The 27967-nt window shown below is 40.5% G+C and overlaps 2 protein-coding genes across 4 annotated transcripts; one reads left to right on the top strand and one right to left on the bottom strand.

Annotated features, from left to right (window-relative positions):
- Nucleotides 1-1245: 1245 nt before the first annotated feature.
- Nucleotides 1246-21152, top strand: egln1a (egl-9 family hypoxia-inducible factor 1a). 2 transcript variants are annotated; one of them, XM_046401100.1, is made up of 6 exons: nt 1246-2280; nt 14406-14525; nt 18960-18992; nt 20157-20293; nt 20383-20450; nt 20567-21152. In XM_046401100.1, exons 1-6 carry the CDS (start codon nt 1585-1587, stop codon nt 20620-20622), a joined length of 1110 nt encoding a protein of 369 aa, XP_046257056.1. In that variant the 5' UTR covers nt 1246-1584; the 3' UTR covers nt 20623-21152. The 2 variants fall into 2 exon arrangements, with proteins under 2 accessions (XP_046257056.1, XP_046257057.1); XM_046401101.1 differs by lacking the exon at nt 18960-18992 and having other exon boundaries at nt 1250-2280.
- A 936-nt stretch (nt 21153-22088) lies between these two features.
- Nucleotides 22089-27712, bottom strand: gpr137ba (G protein-coupled receptor 137Ba). Of its 2 annotated transcripts, XM_046401099.1 has the most exons (8): nt 26879-27712; nt 25491-25540; nt 25263-25335; nt 25113-25154; nt 24579-24725; nt 23427-23555; nt 23017-23138; nt 22089-22923 (listed from the first exon to the last, which is right to left on the bottom strand). In XM_046401099.1, the coding sequence occupies exons 1-8, from the start codon at nt 27257-27259 to the stop codon at nt 22809-22811; spliced, it is 1059 nt and encodes a 352-aa protein (XP_046257055.1). In that variant the 5' UTR covers nt 27260-27712; the 3' UTR covers nt 22089-22808. The 2 variants fall into 2 exon arrangements, with proteins under 2 accessions (XP_046257055.1, XP_046257054.1); XM_046401098.1 differs by having other exon boundaries at nt 25113-25335; nt 26879-27706.
- Nucleotides 27713-27967: the final 255 nt, after the last annotated feature.

Genomic DNA, 27967 nt, shown 5'->3' with positions numbered 1-27967 from the left:
AAGACAAAACTTTTTATAAGAACAAAGGCACTGTTAACTAATGAATGATTGAGGTACAAGGTTTTTAAACAACTGCTCTCTTAATGACTGTTAATGGATAATAGAGTTTTTAATTCCTTTTTATTTACATTGAAAGTGGAAGATTGACATTTTGACTGAGGTTTCCCTTGTGGCCTCTGATTTTAGAAAAAAACAGCAGGAAAAAAAATTATGCAAAATAAACAGCACCTATATGTTACATAACACACACACACACACACCTGCAGTTTGTGCCAGAACTGTGTACTGTGTAAGGCTGGTTTGATTAGAAAAATTGTAAATTCAGAATATGCAAAATACACTGCATTGCACTGTGCATTTTGGAACTACATTTTTTTGTGGCTGCATCCATTTTTTTTTAGTTTATTAGTGCAATATTTTTATTATTTGATTTTTAAGTAACCCAAATGTTGAATTTTCATGTATAGTAATTGTAAAAACTGCTATGTAATTTGTATTCAGTAACTGACTTCAATTCAAAGTAATCTGACCCACCCCTGTCAGTGATGTTGACAATGATGAGTCAAAACTGTATTGCTTCATCAGCTGTCCTTGAGCTGTTGACACAGTTTCCATATGCTTTGAAAACTTGCTTTCTGTGCAAATGTATGCAATTTGGATCCTATGCAGCTAGAAGTGCTACCACTATTATGGTAAGTGTTGCAAAATGAACGTGTAGCTCTACACAGACTCTGGATGAGGTGGCAAAGCCAAAAAGCAAGAAACTCATTTTGTTGTAAGAGTAAAAATTCCCATTTGGAAAAGATTTTTTAACAAACTGGGCTTTAAGCAGTGTATATATATATATTATTGGAAAATTCCACATTAATGTTTGTGTATTTACAATGCGATAGTCTGGCACTAGTGCACTTTGTTTTATCTACCTCACTCTGTATTCTGCATTTTGTACTTTGTATTTTATATTTTTATATTTTCTTCTAAGGTGTGCAATTTTTTATTTTCCTATTTATAAGTGTGTTTTGAAGCTGAGAATCTGCACAAAATTTCGTTATGCTTGCATAATGACAATAAAGACTCTTGAATCTTGAATCTTGAATCTTGAATCTTGAATATCATTAAAGTCCCTGTTAGTGTAGTGGTGAGGTGCCCCAATACTTTTGTTCATACATTTCCACGAGTTTTGACCCGTTTTGTGAATTTCGTCTGCCCGACAGCCCGTGAAGGAGGCGAGAGAGGGGCGGTGCTAGTGTGTGGACGTCACGGCAGGCTGGCCCACAGAGAGGCTGAGCATACACCGAGCGGCGCCATGCAGTACCCTCGAACCGACAGCTAGCCAGCAGAAATGCCTCCTGAAGCCCCAGCCCAAAACGCTCGGCCCAGGTCACACAATGTCGTATTATTTCACTGATACAGGATATGAAGAGCAAGTAAGTGTGCTAAAATGGCGAGGTATTGAGTCTTAGCTTCCCTTCTCGCTCGGTGTAGCGTGGCAGAGGCAGTGGATCGTTTCCAAAGTTGTCGGTTAGCAGGGCGCGTGTGAAGGATTGGAATTAAAGGCGCAGCGTACTCACTGTAGCCGCAAACATGGAGAAGCAGCAGAGCGATTTGGAACGAGACCGACAGTACTGTGAACTTTGTGGGAAAATGGAGAACCTCCTCAAGTGTGGCAGGTGCCGGAGCTCCTTCTACTGCAGCAAGGAGCACCAGAAACAGCACTGGAAGAAACACAAGCTTATCTGTAAGGAGGCAGACAAGGGGCAGCTTCCCAAACAGACTCCGCCGTTGGGGGACGACAAAGAACCGGACAAATGCAGAGATAAGAAGTTAAGCCCCGAGCAGACCGACAGTGCATCATCACCTCGAACCACAAACACAGAAGCACATGGGGCCGGTGACAGAGCGGGAGAGGACGGGTCCAACGACACCGCCACACCTAATGGACAAACAAGCTCATCCCCTCAAAAACTTGCCACGGAGTGCATAGTCCCTTGTATGAACAAGCATGGTATCTGTGTAGTGGATAACTTTTTAGGAGCAGAGACTGGACAAGGCATTTTGGACAATGTCAAAGCCCTGCACAAAACGGGCAAGTTCACAGACGGACAGTTAGTCAGTCAAAAAAGCGACTCTACTAAAGACATCAGAGGTGACAAAATCACGTGGATAGAGGGGAGGGAGCCCGGCTGCGAGAAGATCCGCTTTCTGATGAGTCGTATGGACGACTTGATTAGACATTGTAACGGCAAACTGGGAAACTACACAATAAATGGAAGGACAAAAGTAAGTATTGCAGCAGGTAGCAACACACAACCAGCATAAGTATAGAATGAGCTGTAGAGTATCCTCCTTTAAAGCCGGTGCTTTGCATATGTACAGGATGTATTACTACTGTAATACTCAGTAGCAGTACAGATTTTAGTCTCAGTGTTTGCCCATGGTTCTCAGTTGAGGATAGTGCAGTCCTACCCTGCAGTGCTGCACTAAATCACACCTTCATTAAGACTGTAAGGTTCAGATTTCATGGAAAGAGTTGGAGAGGTGCTCATTCAACTGTGCACTCATTTAAGAGGCTTTTTCATATTCAGTCTGCCCTGGTTGATTAAAATGGTGTGGACAAAAAGTGGAGTCAACACCTCTCTGCAACCTTTTCAATTAAATCATAACATTACAACAAGGTTTTCTATGATATGACATTTTTGCAGTATGATAACCATCAGAGAAAATGTCACAGTGTGCATGATAATAATAATATTTCTATTATTATTATTATTATTATTATTACCAGTTACACTGACACTTTAAAGGATTGAAAACAAAACTTTTTCTTGTTTGAGCAAATGCTTTGCTATTATTTCAAGAAATATTATGTGCTGTGAGATATAAAACTTGATAGAACTTGATTTTTTTTTTTTAATTTTCTGACATTAATCTGATAGAATTCAGTACTGTGCTTAAGCAACGGGACATGATAATCATCCAGTGTCACTCCATTGCTGCTGATGGCAATGTTAATGAGAGTAGGATGTGTTGCTGGGCTGTTAAGGGGCTGCAACTCTACTCTCAATTATTCCCAAGCAGTTGTATGATTCATAAAATGTAAAGAAACTATTAAAAAGAAAAGCCACATTATCCAAGATTGTCCAGATAATCTCAACAATTTAGAAACTTCAACTACAAAAATGTTGTCATTTTTTTCTTGAAAAATTATTTAAATGATTATTCAGTTATCAGGGCAGTTGCTGAATAGTTTTGTTGATGGATTTTCATTTGAATTGATTTCTTAGATTGTCTTTTCAGCTTTGTGTACACAGGCAGCATACACCAGCATAATGACACAGTGGGACTGTGAAACACACTGCACATGTTCTCCAGGTCATACAGGTCTGATGGACACGTGCTGCTGTGCGCATTGAGAAACCAGGACAGACATCCTGCTCACTTTGCTCAAAACTGTGCACATCACAGGCACGTTTATCCTTTTATTTCTTTTTATAGCAAAAAGAACAGGATGCTGCAGCCATTTGATAAACAGAGGGAGAAATGGGACTGTGTCAGACTGTGTGAAGTCTTAACTCTTGCTGCTGAATCATCCCCATGGTAACTGTTTTGTAGCCGACTGCAGCCCCTGACCTCGCTGTAGAGAGGTCGTGAACTATAAGAGTTTGGTTGTCAGTGATAAGTACACGATCACGTGCAATAGGTTAGACAGCGTTCTTACGTTGAAAGGAAGATCTGCATGTTTGGAGGTTGGCGGTGCAGGCAGGAGGAAACTGTGGGCAGCTTCTATCTCACTGAGATGTGTTTTCGAAGAAAATATCTGAAGTTATGAGTAGTCTCATTTTCAGGCTGGTTGCTCATCATGTCTGGCTGCTGCTCTTCTCTAACTGCTCTGTGCTGTTTTAAAAATGCAACCTACGTCAGCCCAAAGCAATGTCAACCTTTCCCCAGCACCGCTGCTGGGTTGCGTGTGATCTGCGACTCTTCACCAGATCTGGTCGCCATGACCTTGTGGCATTAGACTGAGCCGGGAGAAGATGAGCTGCTCTGAGACTCTCCCATTTCCTCCCCTCTTCGGGAAAATATCCTGAAGATTTCACTATTTTTTTAAAGATGCAAACCAGCTTATTAGGTTCACCTATATCAAACAAATGCAGTCTAATACGGCTGTTCTGCAATGATAAACTGAAATTAAGTTGGTCAGTGCAAAAGGTCAGGGGAGAGAAAATTAAAAGTCATTCCCTAAAAGGATTAGGATTGGCACATAAAAAATGATATACCTGTGTCTGTGTTCAGAAAAGTGGCTCCCAGTGATGAATTTCTAAGAAAATACTTTTTCTAAGAATTTCTCCTTACATTTCAGTCTAGATCCTCGTCTAAGCGTCTTGACCCTTATGAGAACTCTGAAGGTGGCACACTGTTAGGAGTAGGAGGGCGCACTTGTAAGAGTTTCTAAGCAGAGGAGAAATGCCTTAAAGACTGCAGGGGAAACATTTTGAATTACAGGGAGTCAGTGAAACACTACAGAGGAGATTGTGCAGTTTGAGGTCAATCTCATTAGAGGTGCACTCACATCTCCCACCCAATACTAGAACACTAGTGGTCGCAAAACTAAGATATTTGGCAGCTGGAAACGTGTGACGGTGATAACTTGAGCCTGTCACAGCCGTCCCTCAGCAGGGCGCTCACAGAATCAGTTGCAGTGCTTTCACAGTCTCCCTCTTGCTGTAGACCGTAGCAAATAACACCACTTTCCATACTCTTTACAGGTGCACACAGCCAAATGCAGTGAGGTGTATCTGCTGCACTATGTTCTCTCACGTTCACCTCTTGGTTTGTGCTGTGATGCTGGGACTGAATTTTCCTCTTAAAAGGGTTTTATATCGGTCAGTATGAAATAGATTAAAAACTGCAATTACCTGCATGGTAAATATATAATTTCTAAAATATTTGTTACATGTTCATTACATGACTAAATGCTATGATTAGGCCTATTTATTTCGTAGTGGCCATCATCACAGTATTTAGAACATGCCTAGCAATGAGGTCAACCACACATCTGCACTAAGTTACACGTTTGTGTCTCTTTGTTGCTTGGAGTTGCTCTGAGAGTTTTGTCAGAAATATTTAGGCTAAGTTAGGAGCTCACTGAGCGTATTCTCTGAATGTTTGTGCATACGACCCCTGAACGCTAAGCGAATCCCTGCTGAGGGTAGCCACTGTTTTGCATTTGTCAACTGACATTATCATCTTCCCTTATCACCGTGCTTGACATTAAAGGGATCTAGCAGTGAAAGTACACACAGTGGATTGAAGCCTGTGGCCCTCTCTTGCTTCAGACACTTAGTGTTTTTGTGCTGGCACACAGCTCTGAATGTTGTCCACTGTTATTTTTATGCTGCTCTTCCTGTCCAGTTGTGTTTTTTCCCTTGTTCTTAGTAGACGTAAAACCTTTTTCAGAAAGCGCAGTATTCCAGTTAGAGGTCACGCTGTGCACTCGAGCCATGCAGCTGGCCACTGAGTCAGACTCTGCTGAGAACTTGACTTCCTCACCTACTGCCCTATTTGCCTTGGCAAACACGCTCCTGGACTGTGACCAGCCACAATCAGCATGACTTGCACAAATGGAAGGCCGCCGGTATCGATGGCTCAAAGGAATACAACACAATGTAAGCGCATTTTGCTTTGGGGAAGATAGAGGAAAAAGATTTTGCCCAAACAGTTATTTAATGTCATTGTTTCCATTTCCCCTTTTCATTTGATAACATTGTGGGAAGTCGTAGGCAACAGGGCCTGTTTGTTTCTGTGCAGCTCCAGCATGTTGAAGGCTCACTGATGCCATCATAGTATTATCAGGGAGCGTATAAAGATTTAAAGCAACACAGTTGTCCTGTCTCACTGCGTCCCAGTGAATGTTGGTGTGTTCAGCATGTAGACTTGTCAGTATAAAAGGCTGCATTATAAACCTTTTCACTGCTAGTGTACAGGGTGAGCATTTATACAGTTATGTTGCTGTACATGAAGCATGCTAACTATGTCTGGCTTGCCTTTTTGTACCTTGTAGATCATTTAAAAGCTGGATTTAGATATACTGTGGTTTGACCTTCAGAGAATAGACTCCTAACAATATAATGCATTCAATACAATATTTTGTTTTGCGTAGTTATTAGCAGGGACACCCACTTGTCATTTAGATGAATGAAAACTATAATCTTGAAAATCAACTCCAATTTTATTTTGTCAGCCTAACTAGAACTGAAATGATTAGTTGGTTAATTGATTAATTGATCAACAGAATTTTAGTCTGCTACCTTATTGACAGTGGAATAATTTTCAAAGCAAAAATGTCAATTATTCTTAAGTTCAGGCTTCTCAGTTTTGAGGATTTTCTGCTTTCCTTTGACTTGCATCAAAATAAATTTACTGTCTTTGGATTATGGACTGTATGATTTAAAAAGGATGAAAAAGTGTTAAAAGTGTTGCCTTGAGGTTTAGGGAATTGTTTGCGTTTTTCAGTTCCTTAAAACATTTTTATTGACCAATTGAGAAAATATTCAACAAATAAATCATAATTGTCACTGTCTTAAATACAATAGAGGTATGGGCAGTATGGATAAAAGTTATGGAAGACATTAAAATATATTTCTTAAAGTTCCTTTCAAAAACTGTGACATAAAATACTAGTTAATTCGGTGTTTTGAACATCTCACAAATCAAGGCGCTTGATTATATTGAGAAAGAAAATACCGTGGTTAATAATGTGCAGTGTGTTTCATATACTTGAATGTTGCGTTACTTGTTGCATCATTTGTCATGTCACAGAGTAACTGTGGACATGTGTGCTTTCGTAAGGAAGTTGACCGTTGACCTAAATCTTAAAGCTCTGTAGGGTAAGTCGGCTAGAGGAAGTCATGTGGTGGAGGTTCTCTGGGTGTTGGAGCCGGCTATACGTTATGCTGCAGGCTGTGAGAGTCCCTCGTTCCTTCCGCCTACAGTGCCAGCATGCCCGAGGCGGCACCTTGCATACCACCTTTTTCCTCCTTATTGTTTTTCTGTCATACAGTCAACAATAAATGTAATATTTTTAGACTTAGTCAGAGCACAGGCTCACTTGCCATCCACGGTCAAGTATGAGGCCATCCTGCAGTCAGTTTGAGTCTCTAATGATGCCCGTGATCCTTATTGTTGCTGTAATCTAATGTTTTGTGTGTAACATCACGGAGAGATAAATCAAGTTGGATTATTGGATGAGAGGAGCATTTTGATAGAATTTATTTAAATCCAGATACATTTTAGCGTGACTTTGAGCACATGTTTATTTCTCTGTTTACTGTGCGGTGATACAAGATACAAACTATCCTAATCAAATCATAAATTATCGATTCAGTACACAGTGGTTAATTGATTAATTGATAAGATATTAGTGAAGTTATTTATTGTAGCTTTCATTAGTGCTGTTCAGAATGCCAGGGAACTATGGAACTAATTTCATAATGAGAGATTGCTTGAGCTTTTATTGCCTTGTCTTGAGTAGTTTGTTCAAAACCCTTTGGGTCAAAATGGCTTCCTCTAGTTTGTCAGTTTTTCAAGTGATAATTCTTGCGTGTGTTCAGTCTTCTACCACTGGCAACAAGAAAGTATCAGTGACTGATCCAATTACCGAATGAGCTCACTTGGCTCACACACAGACACGATGGGGCCATTCAGTCGGACTCAGCAGTCACTATGATCTTCGTACACAAAACAGACACAATGCTGTAGATTTCTGCACTGTGCTTTAAACACCACCTGATTGATTGCAGGACAATTTTGAAGGCGCTCTCTGATTCTGCCGAGCTTAGCCTTTATGATCTCATGACCAATCAAGAATGTAGAAGCAGCCGGCCTGTTTATAGGAGTAGATCTCTGCATAGTTTATTCCAGAGAAAGCTTTAAGCAGGTCACAGTGTCCAGCCAATTCGTTTATCTATTGTTTGTCAATGGGAGACACCACCAGAGTGTGCTAAAAATTACAAGGCCACTGACTTTACACAATCCCCTTCAGAGAATTTGCCTAGTGATACCAGAAATTGTGGTTGTGTTTCCGCTGCAACATATTGAGGGTGAAGGGTAGCGCCGCTGCTGTGTACGTCCCTCTATTGTTCACAGGCTACAGTAAAGAAGAAAAGAATAAACTAGGTCATTACTTTAAACAGGGATTTCCTTTAGACGCAGCACCACTGTCTGACAGATAAAACAGTGAGCGATCCCGGGCCGGGGCCCAAACTGTCTTGGTTCCCACACTCCCCTGCACTACAAGGTCTCCATCCTTTACTGTTTGTACTTGTGTTTGGATAAGCATCTCTTCTGTGAAGTGAGCAGACCCCTTGCAGCTTTTCCTCTTTGCTCCACCCCAGTTCATGGCTCACATCAGTGCATGAACCAGGATAACTGATACCATCACAGTGATCAGCGTGTCCTTCCAAGTGATCAGGTCAACATGAGGTCAGAATTATCTGATGGATTGTCTGATGGAGTCATTCCCCTATTTTTTTAAATCCCAGACCAGTAGTGATGAGCACTTTAAGGAAAATGATGGTCAAGTTCTTTTATTTTTATGTAACACAGACATTGGCAAAAAAACTCTTACTTTTCAGACTCCCTCCCTGTGCTCTTACAAATTGAAGGCAGCTCCTCACACAGATATATATGTACTGAAGAAATGCACATGTATTTTTTTTTCGGTCAATACAGTTAAGTGTTAATTGCCTGCTTCTCATGATAGCTATAAGATAACTGATAATCTCACATATTTGTATATGAAGTTCATAACCTGTAGTTTATCAACGCCTGTGCATAAAAAAGCTAAGAGGTGGTGAGCAAAGATGGATGATGTAATATTCTGTAGCTTGAATGAGATTTGTTGTATTGTTGGCTATGACACCCAAAACTTTACTTTTCCCATTACTGGACTAGTAACTCATTGACCCGGTAAATGTAATGCCTCTCTAACATACTGTCTCTTTGTTTGTTTCCATTGTCATGACAACTTTATGTGCGGTAAATATTTATATAAGCCACTCCTGCAAATTATTTTCAGGTTTAAAGTTATGCATAATTAAGAGCATGGCTGCTAGCTGCTAGCTGTCTGGTAAACTCAGCTAATATGGGTCACCGAAGTTGACCTCTCGGTCGTGTCTGTTGAGAATTTTTCATGCAAATGGTGGACAGCAGCTGTGGCTTTCAGTGCAGTTAATTGTACTAACAGGCTGTCCAAGAAGTCTGTACTCTGCCTATTTTTCCTATTTTTGGATTAGCTGAGGATTTAGTTGGAGCCAGGACCCGCCATAGGGGTGATGGTGTTGTCTGTTGATCTGTTTGACCTATGTGCAAGTTGCTGTCCATCCAGGGAGGAGGTGATGTACTTTGTGATGGTAGAGGTGAGTGAGCTGCTGGGCTGCAGTCATTCAGGCAGTGAGGTTTTTTGTGAATAGTGGTGGTCCTTTTTGAAACTTACCAATATTCACTTTAGTGCTAAAGACATATTATGAAATGATTAGTGAATAAACAGAAAACAAAAATCAAAGACAATTTTCAGCCTTGACTTTCTGGTGAACATCATGCAGCATTAATGATTTTTGTGCTTTATTTAAATGCTGATGTTAATAACCTCTCTAAAATAAGTAAATAAAAACAGGATGATTAATGAGAATTGAATTAGAATTAAATTGGATTAATGTAGCTGAAGTAAATAACTGAAATGAACTCAAATGATAATCTGGTAAAGGTGCAGTTATTGGGTTAGTTACTGAAAAGCATTTCTGCTTTTAACCACTCACTTTCCTCTGGAAATAAGCCATAAAAATGGTTTTGAAGCAAGCCCCGTCTGGCCGGGTAAATTCCTCTTCACCCACATGAGCCACTACAGGGCTGTTTTTTCACTTGTACACCACTTGGCATAGCTTTATGAATCCATCTCATTTCATAATGGAATTTTCATTATTTATGATTCTGTGGTGGTCATGACAAAACCACAAGCGTACCACAAATGGCCCTCTGAAGCAGGGACACTGAGATTCTCTCTCTGCTCCGCAGAATCATTGGCATACGTACGTATTTGTTCAACACGAAGCTGTCAACATATGGTAAAGTTTTGCATTTTTGGCAAGGGATTGAAATCCTTAGCTGACAGGCGTAGTTGACGTCAAAACAGCTAATTGTTTAAAAAGCACTGTTAGACGATGTTGTGTGCACTGGCCTGGAGGTACTGAGCATGCCTGCTGAGCGGTGTGTTTTTCTGCTGCTTTAAGACATACTGCACTGAAGATGAAGTTTCAGTTCAAGATTTTCCCATATACAGAAGGTGTTATTGTTTCAACATGTAAGGTGTTCACAAGGGCTGCAGTTAACAGTTATTTTCAGTATGGAATTAATTCAACCAATCATTATAATTATCTAGTTTGCTACATCACTCAGTTGGTTTGTTCACATATCGCAGATCTGCTACTCCATGAGATTATGTGCAGTTTGGAAACAGCAGGAAGAGGACATTTTAATAAGATCTTTCTAATTATGTAGATTGTGGACCCCTTCAATATTGATCTTTTTGAGAATTGAGAATCTGAAATCTCAGAATTAGGACATTTTTTCCCCTATAAAATAACCCAAAGCTGTTAATCTGTATTAATATAGCTGACAGTTAATTTGATAATCCGCTGCTTAATTGATTAGTTCCCTAAATGTTGCAGCTCTAGTGGTCACTTTGTCTCCCCTTTTTGACCTAGTTATTTCGTTACTCTGATATAACGGGTTATTTAGATAAGATATTGAAGTGAGCGTCCCGTCGCTTTCTAATTTTAAGATGATAAGCCAATAAAGTGCCAGCAGTTGAGTCTGCCATGGTAACGCAGGAGGTACGGAGAAATCATTGAAATTTTTCCACTGTAATTTAATAACCACTTTAGTAACTTATAATAAGTGCCTTAAATGTAAGCTTTTGATTAATATTTGGTTGTACTAAAGTACTCAGTTTATATCAGTGTTACTGTGGAAACACCTGAATACAGTCATATCCATTTACTGAGACGGGAATACACAGAGAAAAATGCCAAATTTAGAAGAGGCATGTTTTAGTTTACAGTAAGTCTGTTGGTTTAGCCTCACAAATAATGTTAATCCTACCCATGTTTGTCACACCCCATTCAATTCAAATTTGATTTATTTGTGTTTTGTGCTGCAGTTGTCTGAAACAAATTGATAATGAGGAGGAAAAATAAACAGCAGTACATGACTTCCATGGAACAGATTAATCTCTCCCAAGGGTCCTTCGTATTACAGTGACTTTGGGTCCTTGTATTTTTGTAATGATTGTCGTGTCATGACAAAAATAAATATCAGTTATAAAAATACTTGTCTTGAATTAACACCAGCATCTGCAATAAACATTGGGAACTCTAGGAACATATGAAAATGGAACAAAACATTACCAACCTTAAAATGGTTGTTAAATGCTTCATTTGACTATGAGTATTTATTATGCTCACCTAATATGCATCTATGACAAAGTTTTTCTTTCATCTGGCCTTACCGGAGGTTTTAGAGATGCAGTTTGGCGGCCTCTGACGCTGTGCCTATGGAATGTAAATAAACGGCTGACAAGCGAGGTCAACCTCCTAATGAGGGCCACCATGGAACGCGGAACAATAAGTGGCTGGGAAGAACGGAAGCTCAAATAGGGATAAAGGTTAGAGGTAAGGTCGGCAAGGAAGGAGACCCTCCTGCAGCGTAGGAGTCGTCATGTTCTGGTGGAGAATTGACATTGGTAATTTATTAGAACCAGGCCACATTGAAATATACACATATTTAATAGTAATACGTGCACTCTGATGCTGTCTGCATTGCTGCTGCGTGTTGCATTTTTCATCAAGGCTTTAACTTCAAGCCGTCTTTGTTTCTGTGACTCAAGATTTGATCGAACGTGGTGTCTCTCTCTGCTGTGCTGGTTCCTCATGACCAGATCACATGAAACGCAAGCCAGAGTTAAATAGCGCCTTTTACACGGTTGGCATTTACAGATTCCAGCTGATCTGCATTCCATTTTGCATGTGTTTTCTGCAGATAATTTGTTTACACCCTCTTTCATGTGTACTCTTTGGGATTTTAGTGCTTATCATTATTTTTCCTTAAATGTTCATCCTAAAACTCATGAAGGCATCACTTTGACATGACTATGCCATGACATGGCAATGGCTGTGCATGTGGATGTAGCCGCCAATCACTTCTTCAGACTTGCTATATTTTTACTTTTGTATAATAGCTCATCAGCACTGGACAAGGAGGCACGTGCTGTTAGTTGAAAGAGAGTAATTGTGCGTTTCCTTGTTTCTTATGATGGGGTGGACAAGTAGTGGAGCCCCAGTTTGTTTGGAGTATGAAATTGACATGTGGTCCATTCTTACTCATAGCACATTTAAGGTTTTGAGAATTTCTAACTGGCCAAAATACATATTATCAGAAAAGCAAACTTGCTTTTGTTAATAACTTAAGCTTTCCTGGAGTAGTTAAAGCTTTAGAATATTTTAGCTGCTGTCTAGTGTAAGGAAATGAAAGGCGAAACAGCTTTGGCAAAGTTTTTGCAAAGAGCAAGGCTCCCACACCTTTACTCAACCCACACACACACACACACACCACCCTCACACATCTGAATCTACACAAACACACTTTTCCTAGCAGAGACTGTTTACCCATCTCCAGCCTTGCAGTGTGAGCCAAGCAGTTAAGGGTGGGAGGGTTGACATAGCCGAGGATCAGCCAACCTTCCTCACGCTCTGCACGTAGCACAACCATTAAAATACTGCTCCCGCTGGAGGGAGGCCAAGAGTCAAAGTTTACAGCAGTTCAGTCTTCTCCTCTGCCCCCCTCTCTTTTACACACACAGGCATACATAGTAAAACTTACTGTATTGCGTTTTACTAACAGGAAGCCCTTTGTGAGTTTGCGTGCCCCTTACCCGCCTTGATTCCCAGCAACCTTTTCTTCTTGGAACCACCATTTTTGAAAGAATTGATAGAGTGGTTTGTCAGTTAGTGCATCCGAGACATACACGCATGCACACACACACACGCATGCACACACACACACACACACACACACACACACACACACACACACACACACACACACACACACACCTCTTGTCTTTATGTTGTCATTATGTTGTTTTTTGGCTTTGAAGGCCCTGATATTGTGCATTCCAGTGGTAACCTGCATCACTCAAAAGATGTGAGCACAATGTGGAGTGACGCAGGCAACTGTGGTCAGATGCGCAATAGAATGAGATTCAGACGTATGTGTAGTGTGGATGATTGATTTATTTTTTTTCCTCAGTCACTGAGCATTGCAAGACTTTGCACGTACGCACTACACCAAAATGAATCTTTTCAGAACTACGTGGTCCAGCAGGTATCTGTAGACACCCCAGTCACTGATTTAGTTTCGCTTCTTCAAATCCAGATATTTAGAAATATAGTTTATCCTTTAAATACTCTGCTGTCAGCTTCAGACATGAGAGTCTGATATTATATTGGCACGAGACCAAGCGAAGGACCTTAGTCTGCTGTGTGTGTTTATAATAATGTTGCTATGGTTTGTGTTGATTCAAGTGTATTGAAGAATGTGGAGTGACTTGCCTTTTGTTAGTCATATCATTGCTTAGACCCAATGTATGAGGGCTGAATCTGCCCTCTGCATTTGTGTACATTCCCTGCTCACCTCAGCTCTTTTGTCTTCTTCTGTTGTCTGATATCTGATTTCCTATACGCTGTCTGAAATGGCACACAGTGTAGTGCTGTAGATTTTTTTTTTTCTTTACTCCTTATTCCCAATGGACTTTCTGCACTGTATGAGTGTGTTTGGCCGCTGTTTACACCAAGACGTTTACAAGAGCTCACAGGGGTTCACTGCCAACACCCAAGCAGATCATGCCAGTCTTAATAGAGCAGGAAAAGGCAAGGGGAAGTTGACGTGCAGCATGATATCTCCGGTTTATTTCCTCGCTAGTTTAAAGTTTATAATGAGGCAGCTGTGCTGTATGCGGCATGTGCTTGTGTCAGTCTCAGCGCAGGTGAGGCAAGGACAATGCAGTCTGACTGTGCCAAGACTGTCTGTTGCATTCACATCATGGGCCACCAAAGGCAATCCGAGTAGCTACAGCCCCAGTTCTGACTGGCCGGATCCACACAGGCAGCTGCATTTGCACTAATGCACGCAGTTTTAATGCAGCCTTGACAGTTCCATCTTTATGTTCCCGCTGTATTTCTGTGTCTATTTACTGACACATAGGAAATTTAGACATTGGATGCATACATTTGTGCTTTTGTCACAGCTTCTCTACTTTTACTAATCACACTTTTTCATCTTCCTGTCTTCAGGCAATGGTGGCGTGTTACCCTGGAAACGGGACTGGATACGTGCGTCATGTGGATAACCCCAATGGCGACGGACGGTGTGTCACATGCATATATTACCTTAATAAAGATTGGAGTGCCAAGGTATGTGAGTGATGTGTGGAGCAAATAATGTTCACTAAATCAAATCATTTGAATTTTGAATTTAAACTTTATTTAATTGTCCTGTTTCTTGATTCTTTTGCGATTTGAAACGATCACTGAAGTAACCATCAAAACAAAATTTGCACAGAGACCAGGTGTCTAGTCTTCACACTTTGACTTCCTGTCACAAGTGTGTGACAAGTCAGTGCATAGTTTTTGCCTCCATTTCACAGTTGACACCCTCCATTCTGTTCTACTCCATATCTGAGCAGAGTCACTGGTAGAGGTTATGTGTCAGTACGTGCTGTTCGGCCACTCTCTGTTTATAATCCCATTAAAACGCAGAAAATCTTTCTAATCCAGCCACACCCAATCGGGGAGAAGAGTGCCTCCACGCTACCTCCCACACATCAATTGTTCCCCCTGCAGGAAAGTGAATTCACATGCAGACAGAAGAAATAATGTCAGCAGTGTATGTTTCACATCATTGCAGGAAAAAATACTGTATAGGGATCAAATAAGCATTTAAAATAATTTTGATGTATTGATGAACTTGGTACATTATTTGAAAAATATCACAACTTTATTTAACCAGTAAAATATTAAGTATATCCAAGCCTCTCCATTCAACATCAAAACAGAACTGCTTTGAATATAATCACCTCATTAGATTAGATTCTCCATAGCCTGGCAATTTTCACTGTTTATTTTACTGTGTTACAATATGCTGTTGTGCAGCAACAGAGAACAGCCATAGCAAACCCATTGTAGCAACATAACTGCATAAGAAAGTGTGTCCAGGTGGAACACACTAAGTGTTTGTCAGTAAATATTATTGGACAAGTAGTTAAGGAACTCACCTCTTCAATCTGAGACAGATAAACAGGATGCTGCAGAGTAGGAAGTAACGAGTCTTTACAACAGAAGGCAGCATCTGTAAGGCGAAAGGATGGCTTTCATGCTTCTCCAAGGACACTACAAGACTCCTAAGCAGTCAGTAGATTGTCTTGTAGACTTCCTCTCACATACTTGACCTCCAGACCTGCATATGAAAATTACGCAATTACAGGAAACTCTGTTTTGCCTCTGGATGCTGGTCAGAATACAGGCCATGCATGATGAGTCTGTCTTTTGACTGTAAGTGCTACTAAACACGATAGGAACTTTATTAGCTGTCATCAAACAAGTAGCAAGGCAGCTTATGAATGTATGGGTATTGAAGACCTGACTTCTGTTATGAGAGGGTAAACAAAATTACATAAACAGCTAATTTATCAGTACTGAATCAATTTTTGCATTTCCTGTCATGATTTTCATTATGTTTTCCCTTGACATATGACATGACCTGCAGGGACAGCAGGGTTTATTGTTAATGTATTTCAGGGTTTTTTTTCCACTTATCGAGTATCGAATAACAACAAAGTCTAAAATTAAAGTAAATTGTCACATGTAATCATATTTGGTTTCCTCTCAAACTTGTGGTAAACTGAGCAACACATAGTTGGAGTTGTGCTTGCATCCTGTAAATGCTGTCCAACTATATGTTTAATGCTGTTTTTACCACTTGCCCAATCAAGCCAGCACGTTGCTCGATGCACTAGCCCTAAATGGTGTTTTATTTGCTTGGGGCAAGCAGCAATTCTTTTTGTTGAGCCCTCCCAGTGCATCTGCACATTGTGTGCAAATGACCTGGCCTGTTTGAAGTATGGTAGGTTCCTCATGTTGTTATGAAACCCTGGACATCATTACCTCCTTAATAGCCAAAAAATGCTGATAAATAGCATTCACCCTAACCTGTGACCAGCTTTTGCAGCAGTGTTTTGCATTATATTAGCTCTGAGTATGCCCCCAGACTTAACATAATCATGCAATCTGCTCATTTATATCTCATTTTTTTCTGTTGGTACTTGCACTAATGTGCATCAGGTGGGTCATACTGCCATTATGTTAATCAACTAGGCTGTTGCATGATTTTTGTTGTTATGTTGCATGCACAGGCTTCAATTATTCAAATGAGCCGTATTATGGAAACCCCTTGGACATGTGAATAATTACAATCTTGTCTATGATTGGCTGTATTATTAGGCATGCGATGAGAAGTCTTTTATAGAATGTGGTTGCCTGGATACCAGGGCTCCATGAGCGAATCCTATATGTAACCACTATGTGTTATAATATCAATTCATAATTTTGTCGAGCAGATTTCCCTGAAAAAAAAAATATATGCTGCATATACAGATACATAAAAATGTGAACATAATGGCATTAACAGGTGAAGGACTCAGCCCACAGTACAAAGCGTGAAATCTCTGCTGCTGTATTGTGGGCTGAACATTATTTAGGAGGTTTCATCCTGATAGCACCTGCACAGCCTTTGGAATGCTCTTTCAATTATGTGTGAATGTGCACACTGTATGCATTAGTGATGCTGGTGTTTAAGGGTTGTCACTGCAGGGTGTGGTCGAGGCTGGAGGAAGTGTGCGTAACCGTTGTTTTTAAACAAGACTACACCATTTCTTTAAACTGTTCAGGTTCAGTTGTTCACAGCAACTTAAAGGTGTCACGTTAATGTTCTAACTTTTACATAGCAGGACCATACAGTTGTATGTTATGTGTAACTGTATTAAGTACTTCCAAGTAGTCTGCGATACTCAAGTATTTGTTACATTCTCAATGCGGTGCATCATTTCTCTTGTTAATGTCTGACCCATCACAAATAAAAGAATCAAACTGAGCTCGCTGGAGGAAAAGATACAGCCAAGCCACAATCACAGTGGAAGAAATGAACCAGCCACTTTGCTTTCTGTTACAAATACAGATTCTGTGCTATGTATACTTTACGGTTTAAACTGCACCAAATAAGAAATGCTGTTCAATATTTAAATTTGAATTTGTGAAAATAGACTATTCTAACATAGAATTACTCTGGTGCTATTTTCAGAAACACTGCACTTACAAACGTGGAATAAAATAGTGTGTCTTAAGACTCAGACATGCTATACAGTAACATTTTCCCTGTACTGAGATGTGTAATATCCAGTGGTCCATTTTCTAAACTGCTTACGTTGCTCAGAGTGTTTCCCAGCAGGGTCAAGGTGACTGCTCTGTCACAGCTAGCACATACTGAAGAGATGTATATTCACACCTCTCTTTAACAGTCATGATTACAGGACTCAGCAGTAAGCACACATCATTCTTGTCATTTTTGCCGTCGCTATTCAGATTAACAAGAAACTTTGTTGTGATTGATAAAACATTTTTCAGGGTCGCTGTGGGTATACCATGTGACTTCCTTTTGTGAAAAGTGCTTTCAGTCAGCGGGCATTTTGGTATCAAGTTTGGCTAGATCTTATTTGTTGTCAGACATCAGTTTGTTCCGTCCGCTGTTTCCATGACCTGCTAGAAACAAAACTCTTACATGTGTTCTCAGTATCAGTCTTCTCATAACCTCAACATCCCCGGCTCTGTGCGTTTGCAGTGGCGATCTGTAGAGCTTTCAGTCTAGAAGCACTGAAGTTACGTGAATATACAATATATGTATATATAGATAGGATTTATTTATGTGGCCCATATTTAACCAGCTTGTCCTTTTGAGTCATTTTCAAAAACAGCCTAGCATAAAAACACACAGCCGTGTAAACAAGTGAAACCTGAGAATAACATTGTCTCTCTGAAGGGGTGAATGTTAGTTATAATCCTCGAGACTTCAATCCCGGTTGATTTGTGGACACTCATGGTTACCATGGTAACAGCAAGTTAGGTTTAATACTACAGCAAACACTCCTTGGGCAGCAGCTTCATCAGAAATACAACAGAAGAACAGCTGTGTCTGTTTACAGGGCAGCCAAACAAACTGACTGTTTTAGGAAAAAGTCAATAATAATTTATAATAAGTTCTATCTGATTTAGAAGTTACTGTGCGGAGGAGTTGGGGGTTCAGCATGCTGCTCTTCATGTGGTGCTTTTTATGTCATCTTAAAATGTAATTTTTCAAACTTTTCCATGAACTATCTCACTCAACTCTGTTTTCATAAATACAGTGTTGAGTGGTTTCTTCGTAATAAAGGTTGCCCTGTGTTTTGCCAATTGAATGCTGTTAACCAGCTGCAGTAAGGAATGCTGGGTTTGCATTCCCAGCAACTTAATCCAGCTGTGATATGGTGGTAAGAATCAGAATCAGAATCAGCTTTATTTGCCATTTACGTGTGACTATACAAGGAATTTGACTCCCTCCTGTGCACCAAACAAAATAAAAAAAAAATAATAATAAAAAATAAAGTATTTACAAAAAGAAAAAAACACGATATAAATATATGTATATAAGAGTGTGTGCAGTAAGCGGTGAAGGTGATATCAGTAAAATTTACATAAAATATTTAAATAAGAAGATCTGGATGACACGAATTTGTTTTCCTGTGAATCCCTCATGTGTAGATGGGGTCTTTGAAGAGAGGACGAGCCAAAGAGGTGATTAATAGATGCATATACACTGACTCTTGCAGAAAACAATATAATAAACATCAATGGCATCAAAAATAGGTTTTGTTTTCATGACAATCTAAAGGATGATAATTTTAAAGAGTTTAAAAAGAAACACATGAGCAGATAAAAGAGTGGATGATGGTTAAATAATGCAGTTTATATTGTGTGCTCTGCATCCAGTGCACAGCAGCATTCTCTTATGATAGGACCTGCTGTGACATTCAAACCAATTCAAGTCTCAGTGCTTGCACAGATTACAGCAGAATAATTGTACTGTAGGGATTTTTCTAATTACTATTTTTATATCCCTTGTGTATTTTTTTTTCTTGCTAAGGTTTTAAAATATTTAAAAAAAAGGCAAAGGGGTTGTCTGCCGATATTGGGTTCCTGCACAGTTTGACTGGGTGTACCTATCCAGAGTTTTCGAAGGTCATGTCCTGCAGGCGATCTTGTGTTCATTCTAATCCATACATCATTTACAGACCTGCACACTGAATGTTATTCCAGCCTGGTTATACGTGCAGTCAAACAGTTGTTAAGATCAGTGGTCCTGTCTTCTTTGACCCTATTGTGCTTTATTTAGTTTTGTTGCACCACCGGCATTCCCCCTCATTCAAAGTAGTATAAATGCGAATAGCATTATTCTTCCAACAAAGGGTGAGAACTTTCTTCTCCTCTAGTTTGCGTGTGAAGAGAGGGGCCTATCATATCAGCTGTGTGAGAGTTTAAGCGGCACACTCGCAGCAATCTGCTTTTTCACTCTCCAGGTCCTTTATCCAGCCAGAGCAGTTTTCCTGTGAGTTATTCTTCCTATCCCTCCACAGGAAAGCCACCCCCCGCTGCCGCTTCCGATCCTGAGCTTTCCTCCTAGCCCTACAAGTCAACCAACCCTTTTCCTTAACACGGTCGTCCTATGTTGATAATTGAAAAGCCTCACATGAGATAGATTTAAGTGGATCTTTTATGTAGGCGATAAATCCCGACGTTATATCTTTCTGTGTGGATGAACACAACAGGAGTCAGACCCACACACGTGATCACTGCAGAGGCTTCACTTAGTGTTTGCTTCCTACAGTCTCTCCTTACCTTCCTGCTTTGTCCTGATTTGTATACATGACTGGGTTGTTTCTTCTTGTTCTTTTCTTCCAGGAACACGGTGGCCTTCTTCGAATCTTCCCAGAAGGAAAGGCCCAGTTTGCCGACATAGAGCCCAGATTCGACCGTCTGCTGCTGTTCTGGTCGGACAGACGGAACCCTCACGAGGTTCAGCCCGCCTTTGCCACCAGGTCGGCGTCCAAGTCCGTCCTCTGCACACACTCAGATGAAGCAGTCTGTTTCGCACTGAATCCATGTTCTCATGTGTGTGTCTCTGCAGGTATGCTATCACAGTGTGGTATTTTGATGCAGAGGAGCGAGCCAGAGCTAAAGAAAAGTACTTAACAGGTAAGATTTGAGATGTACAAACTACACGATTTTAGTTTCCATTGTTTCAGGCCCAGAGTGGTTTTTAATGCTCCTTTACATTATCTCTTGCGTGATTGTGTGTCCTTTGTGTGCAGGTGCAGGGGAAAAAGGAGTAAAGGTGGAACTCGACAAACCATCAGATCCAAGCTAGTGGGAATCCTGCACACCCCTCTACAAACAGCCATTAAGTGCTCTGTCCTAAGAAAGTGGCCTATAGAGCGCATGTGTGTGTGTTTTACATGGCAAAACAGCAGACTTTTGCTTGAATGAGTGAAGAGAAGATCCATGTTTATGGAGAGGAAGCAAACAAAAAGATTTCTGTTCGTTTTCAGCAAACTGGGCCGACCCAATGGACCTTGAATGTCATGACGTTGTACTGAAAGGGATTGTGTGGATTTTTTTTCCTTTCACCTCCGTGGTGGAGAAGGCTTATGTTACAGCAGCAGATGTTTTTTGGAAAATCACTTAAGACGAGAATTAAGCTCAAAGAGAATCTCCATCTTTTGCATCTATTTGTTTTTGCAGTTAATTCCTTAAAGGTACAGTGTTCTGCATATGCTTTATGTGTTATGCTTTTCACATGGAATCAGCTGTTATGAGCTACTGTATGGCCAAATGTGCTTGGGTCTGCAATAATATGAGGAATGATCTGAATTAAAAACACCATTTTTCTGACAGAAACTCACTGGTCTTACTTTGAATTCATTCATTTGCAGCACAGTAGATACTGACTTTTATTTGTGGTCTTCTTTCTTCCGCTTTTCCCCAAATACAACATCTTATTTAAATTAGCACTGATTTGTGGAGGAAAAATAAATCTTGGCTGTGGTTAAGGGACACTGCAGTATGTTAACTGCCTCTACCGCTGTCCTGTTTCATGCAGTGTCATGCTGCCCTCTGCAGGCCAACAGTGTATTGCAGCTCTTATATTTTCTCATTTTCTGGATCATATAGTAAAATTCCCATCACACTTAGGGAAAGAAAAACTTCCTCAACAGCAAAGTCTGTCCACAGTTAACAGCCTCTGTATCATTGTCTTTACTACATCAGTGATCACTGACTGAAAATAAGATAACTTGGTTAAAATATTACATTATTCTGTCAGTGCTGTATTGATTTAAACATTTTAGCATATTGACCAATTGGTAACTGTATGAAATTATATAAATGGCTTTGCAAACTGATTTTTCTGAGGTTATATATTCTACAGTAGTTACCACAGCTATTTGTTTCCAGTCTTTGAGTTTTATATTTACACTCTCTGCATTAAATAACAGAAAAGTCATCCTGTAATAAAATGAGTCACTAATATTTAAAAAAATCAACGAAAAAGTTTTCTGACAGTCTCTAAAATGAAGCCTCAGAAGCACACTGTGAGAATGTTCTTATTTTGTAAATGAATAATCACTTACTTGCTCAATATTAGAGAGTTAGCATCTGCGAATTTCCATGGTACATAATGTATCAGTGCTTTTAGTTAACAGCTCATCAATAAAATGGTGAGGAGTGCAAAACATGTCCGGCTTGCTGGTCTTTTTGTTCTGCCACTCTGCTGAAATTCAAAGAAATATTCCTTTAATGTCAAAGACAAAACACACAGTTAAAGTTAAGTTTGACTGAAAGCATTATATATTTATTTTATTTGTAAGTCTAGAAAAATAAGGATTAGAAAAAAAATATGAAGGATAAAATTATAAATACACAATATGTACAAAAAGAAGACATAATATCTCATTTATGTAAATATGATACTGTACTTTTTGTCTGACAGGAAGGGATTTTTACAGCAGAAACTGGTTCACAGGATTGTGAACAATGTCAGTTAACTTTTTAGAAATATATTTCCAAAATGTGAGCACAATATAGTGTGTGTGGTGTGATATTAAAACCAAACTGCATTTTTCACAGCATTTAAACTTATTTAATATGAATTAAATGAATATCTCTTCTATATAAACCACATCTCTATGAAAAAGAACACAGACAAGACATAAAATAGTAATACAGTACATATTACAAAAGTCAGGAAATATATTAAACAGTATTCGATATAAACTATACAATGAAAATGTTTTAAGAGCAGTCAAACTTGGATCAAACTTTGTACAAGCGGTGTGCAAAATTAATGTCCCATCAAAGGACCTTCATATACTGGCAGAGAGAAAAGTCTATTAGTTCCTCTTTTCTAGACTAAGTAGAAAACTGAACACGTTGAGTTAGAAGGCAACTTTCAGCCCCATGTGCCTTTGTCACTAAGAGAGACTGTGCAAAAATATACAAATTTCATTTTAAAACAATGGTCACAGGTCAGCAGGAGTCAGTCACCGTGTGCTCCGGTCAGTAATGGCTGAGCTCCTCTGGAGGAGGAGGGCGATGGTAGCTGTCGTCCCCGCCGATGTAGGCACTAATGCCACTGCTTTGGCTCCCCCACTCATAGCTGTCTGCAGCCAGACTGGAGGAACAAATAAACCAGCACCCAATTAAAATATGACATCTCTACTGTTTTGTGTGCAGTGTTTGCGTGATTAGATCGTGGTGTTTTTACCTGGCTTGGATGTTCTGAGGCATGACGCTCCATGCCAGGTCGTCATCACTGTCATAACGCCGTGGGTTGTCGAAGAAATAGGCCCTTGAAGAGAAGACGTGACCAGGAAGCCCAGAGCCACTCTGCAGGACCAGCAAACAATAAACAAAATGGTAGTCTCTTACATTATAAAGCCTTCTAACTGTATTTCACATCATTTTCACAAACACTTGTCACTTGGTGTATATATCTGTCATGTGATAGCAGAGACTCAATTTTAGAAGCCTGGAATGATAAAACTACTCAGAATATCACAAGGAAAAAAAAAAAAAACTTAAAACAGATATTTTGTGTAGTAGAATTACAGCATATTTTCATCTGCTTTCCTATTAACCATCTCACAACCCCTACAAGGGTAATTGCAAGCTCACCCTGTCTTGGTTAGGCTGCCGGACTCTGAAGAAAAAAACCAAAAGGGACGTGGGGAGCAGCTCCCACACAAACAAGATCACTCCAAAGACGATGTAGCCAGCGTCGCCCAGAGTAGACTGTAAATCTGCCTGAAAAACGAAGAAAACATTTTATTCAATATTCCAACAGCATACGGTTTCGCCAAGAGATGGAGAAAATTATATTTTCTTATTGTAATCATCACAAGGGATGCAACCACCAAACATTTTCTAAAAACAAAAAGTCATTTTTCAGCTTTCTCTCATGAAAGCCAAAGCTGACATAAATTTGGTGCTCTGAGGTTTCATGACAAAACGGACACATGTAAAGAGTTGCATTTGCTTGAGAACGCGAAGCGGGTAGATCACATTACACTTGATCAACGAGATCAACTGGTCTGAGCCACTGACTGTATGTAAAAACTGAGGACATGAGAACTCTCCAAAAGCAAAGCCAAAATATCTTGATTGCCCCCTGGCGGCTGGGTGCAGAACAGGTCATGTTAGCACAGGGGACATGGACAAAACCAAAAATTAAGTACACAGTTAGTACATTTTTTTCCCCACAGATGGTTCCTGTCATTTTAGGTGCTTCTTATCACACTCATGTATGTTCAATTGTTCAGTTTTGATAAGCTTGGTTTTAATTAGTTATTTGATGCTACAAGAGGGGGGGGGTAAACCATGTTAATATTCAAAACACTTGGACATTTTGGGAAACACATTTGAGACACTTACACTTGAGAGTTCTTGAGAGACTTATTATTCATACTAGCCTCATGTCTGCAGAGTAAATATGAAGCTATAGCCAAAAGCTGAAAAGAGTCTAAAGAGTCTAAGCTGATTCCCTGGTAAGAAGGAAGTCACAGACCAAGTCACCAGGCAACACACAGCTACAGCATGTCATCGTCAATAAAAACGCAACTTGTTGTTTCTGCACTTCTGTTTTCTATATTGCCAAGACAAAAGAGTTATAGTGTGCTAAACAGTGAGCTAAGTTAATCGACTAGCTTCATATTTCATGCACAGATATGAGTGTGGTATCAATCTTCTAAGCAAATAAGCATAATCCAAAATGCCTGACTATTCCTTTAAACCTGAAAGGAAAAGGCATTACAACTCCTGGTTGTTCACCTGGTCTGAAACGTTGTACCAGTCGTAGTCAAAGGAGTTAATACTCTTGTTTGAAAGTGCCAGGACGACCAGATTGTAGCAGGCCCTGGACGTGTAGAGGAGGATGACGATGGCTCCTATGACGGTCACCTGGCACAACGATGTCCCCTGAAAGGTTGGAGAGAAGTGGTTGCGTATTAAAACACACATACATAAACCAGTCAGGCAGGAATGAGGCATAATCTGAAAGGAAACTGAAGGTAAGAATAGTTTTAGTTTTTCATTTTCAGGTACGACCTCTTTTTACATTAACACAGTACCTTGTGTTTTGTTGGTCAGTGTGAAAGACAGCTGTCCTGCACTTCCAGCTTGCGAATACATCACAGTACAACCAATCATGCATATGAACAACACATCACTAATCATATGTACAAAACATAAATTACACGGAGAAGCGCATCTTGATGTTATTTACACAGAACAGAGGCCGCGTGTATTCTGCTCATCCTCGATTCTTACTGGATTTGAGGTCTTGGTGCAGTTACTGTTTCTTACCTTGGACTCCAGGTAAATGTTGGCCAGAGACATCTTAGCGATCTTGTAAAGACACAGGGAGAGCGAGATGGCACACAGGACAAAAAGTGTGTCGTTAATTGTGACCCTCACAAGCACAATGGTGTGGGTTTCTGCAGAGGACATCCTCACCAGCAGGGCGCATACTAAATTCACAACTAAAAACACCAGGCTGATGAACAGGAACAGCAGATATAACGGCAGCCTGATGGTCAGGAAATGAAGACAGAGAAATATATTATTAACCTCAAAAAATGACCACAGTCCAAATTTGTTCACACATATTTTTTTTTTGCCAAATTAATATAAAACTATCATTCAATGAAAAATGAAATCCTGAAAACTGAAATCTTGTCTTGCCTGTATCTCAAAAGCTCTGGTGCATATTTCGACTTTGCCTTGAAAATCACCTGTAAGAAAGAAATAAAAAAAAGTCCTGCATCATGCAAATCCGTCATGCAACTTCGGCAGGCTGTTTTCACTTCTGCATTCTTGTTGTCCGGAACACGACGCTCGTTTTGAAACAGGAACCTCGCAATTGACAAAAGCAGAGTCTTGGATTTCAGATTGGTCACACACAACATGTGATGCTTTGTGCCTTGCTGTAAACCTGCGACTGTGATTCAAAGCAGCACAGGAGGATTAGACTAAAGATAAGCTTAAGGTAGAGCCCAGATTAGCTTTTATGGGATATTTGGATAGAGGAATGATTCACTGCACTGCCCTTTGTAACTCATCTGAATGAGCGTGTACTGCCCTGACAGCAACACGTTGTATTCACTGGACAGTCCTTGGAGGGTCTTAAGCAATTTGTCGCTTTGGATACGTCCAGGGAAAACTTTTACTCTGACATGTTACGTTATTGTAATGTGTTATTAATTTGCACAATTCTTCAAATTCAAAATTTGGATTTAAGGCCAACTGGGATTGTAATAAAGTCACAAAATGAGCTGTTAGTTGTTTTGTTTTAAGCCCTTTAGATGTAATATAATTCATTGCTCTGAGCATCAGTTAGATCATCATGTCATTCAGTACACATGTTGATATGCATCGGTACAGATGTGAGGTGATAATCTTTTCTCAAATAAACGTGTTAAAAATCTGCTGGTGTGCTCGGAAACCACGGACTGTTGGTAGGACAAAGTAAGAACATGAGCACACACTGAGGTCAGGGAACTTGTGACATGTTTCTTGTGACCTTTTGAATTATTGTCTATTCTCAGAATACCAAATGATTCATTTGGTATTTGAGAAAAAAGCGACATATTAATAGTAATCATTAGATTATTATATCAAAGTGATGATATACTATACAATTTCATGTTATTCCTGGAATTCAGTGTGCATTTTGTCCAAAGGCTGCACAGTGCGAAGAGGTCAAATGAGGTCATCTATGCCATTTTATGGCATATAAAAACCTCTGTTTGGAGTAATAACTTTTATGGCTAGTAAGATTTCAAAACCCTGCCCTTAATGACTGCCTCAACACAGCAGATGGATGATGAAAATAGCCTTCAGGTGTCAAACTTATCATCACAGACCTCGCTCTGCATACAGAAAGACAAGCAGCCAAGTGAAACGCGCTGCTAGTAAAACGCTTGTTTGACTGGAGGGCTCTGACTCTGAATCAGATCTCTTGAAGCTATAAACTACATGAACACAATACTGTTCTCGCAACAGATGCAGACACGCTGGGCTACATGAAACCCTGTCATGGTACGACACAACACCCAAACCTGCTCACTCACCTGTGCAAAGTAAAGGTTCATGAGACTCAGGGTGAAGAACTGGAGGCAGACAGGGAAGCAGTAGAGCAGCCAGAAAGGAAAGGGCCCCAGAGTGTTGGCTGTGACAAAGTTCTTGAAGTAGAAGGAGAAGAGCACGGTGCGAAGGGCCGACCACAGCAGGCACAGGGACAGGAACGCGGTCTGGTAGCTGAAGCGCTTGTGTCGGTACCGCAGGACCAGCCAGAGCTGGACGTAGACGAAGATGAAGAGGAGGGAGTAGAAAACGCTGTAGGCAACCGTCAGGCCCAGAGTGACGTAGGGGGGCACGGCCGGGCTCAAGGTAGGCAGAGGTAAGGACTTGTCCATCGGCGACGGCTCCTTCTCCTTAACAGAGGCCTCCATGACCTGTTCTCCCTGGCCGCTGGGGAGGAGGAGGAGGAGGAGGAGGGAGCGGAGCGGAGGGGGCCTCTGCCGGAGCTAGACGCCGGTCTCTGTCGGCTCTCAGAGAAGAGGTGAGAGCCGCGGCAAAAGAAGAGGAAGAAAATAAGGCTGTCACTGGGGCTGCCCAGAAGGGGGGAAAGGCGAAAGCAGAGGGAGGAAGACAAGACTAACTTCCTGCTGCAGAGCCAGAGACAGTCCGAGAGCGAGGCACATGATCAGTGATGAGAATGCCGTTTGTCGGGATCGGCGGCGGGCAGGAAGCTGCTGAGAGCTACAGCTTGGAGCCCAGAGCGAGAACCAGCCTCCGTCCTCCGCTCCTCCGCCCCGTGCTCATTACGTAACGCTACGCATCAGCTGACGCACGCTACTGTACCTTTAACCCTCTGATGGAGCTTCCCACCCCAGCGCTGATCCCAGGAGAGCAGCTCCGAGCTGTGAGCTGTTTTTACTTTCATTTTATTAAGGTGCACGACAAAAATCACTTAATAATTCATCGTCATTCAACACTGGAGTGTTCATAAACAACCTGAACAACACACCCACGTAGGTCTAGTCTGTTACCTTCTAGAGTTAGGGCTGTCTTGAATTGTAACTCATGACAAAAGATTATAAAGTGTTTAGAGAGCATTCAACCTATTTATAATCGAAATTAAACTGAAGTTAGGGGAC

The sequence above is a fragment of the Scatophagus argus genome, chromosome 10 (genome assembly GCF_020382885.2).
Source record: "Scatophagus argus isolate fScaArg1 chromosome 10, fScaArg1.pri, whole genome shotgun sequence".
NCBI lineage: Eukaryota > Metazoa > Chordata > Actinopteri > Scatophagidae > Scatophagus > Scatophagus argus.
The sequence above is the reverse complement of the archived record's forward strand: the minus strand, read 5'-3'. Positions and strand labels throughout refer to the sequence as shown.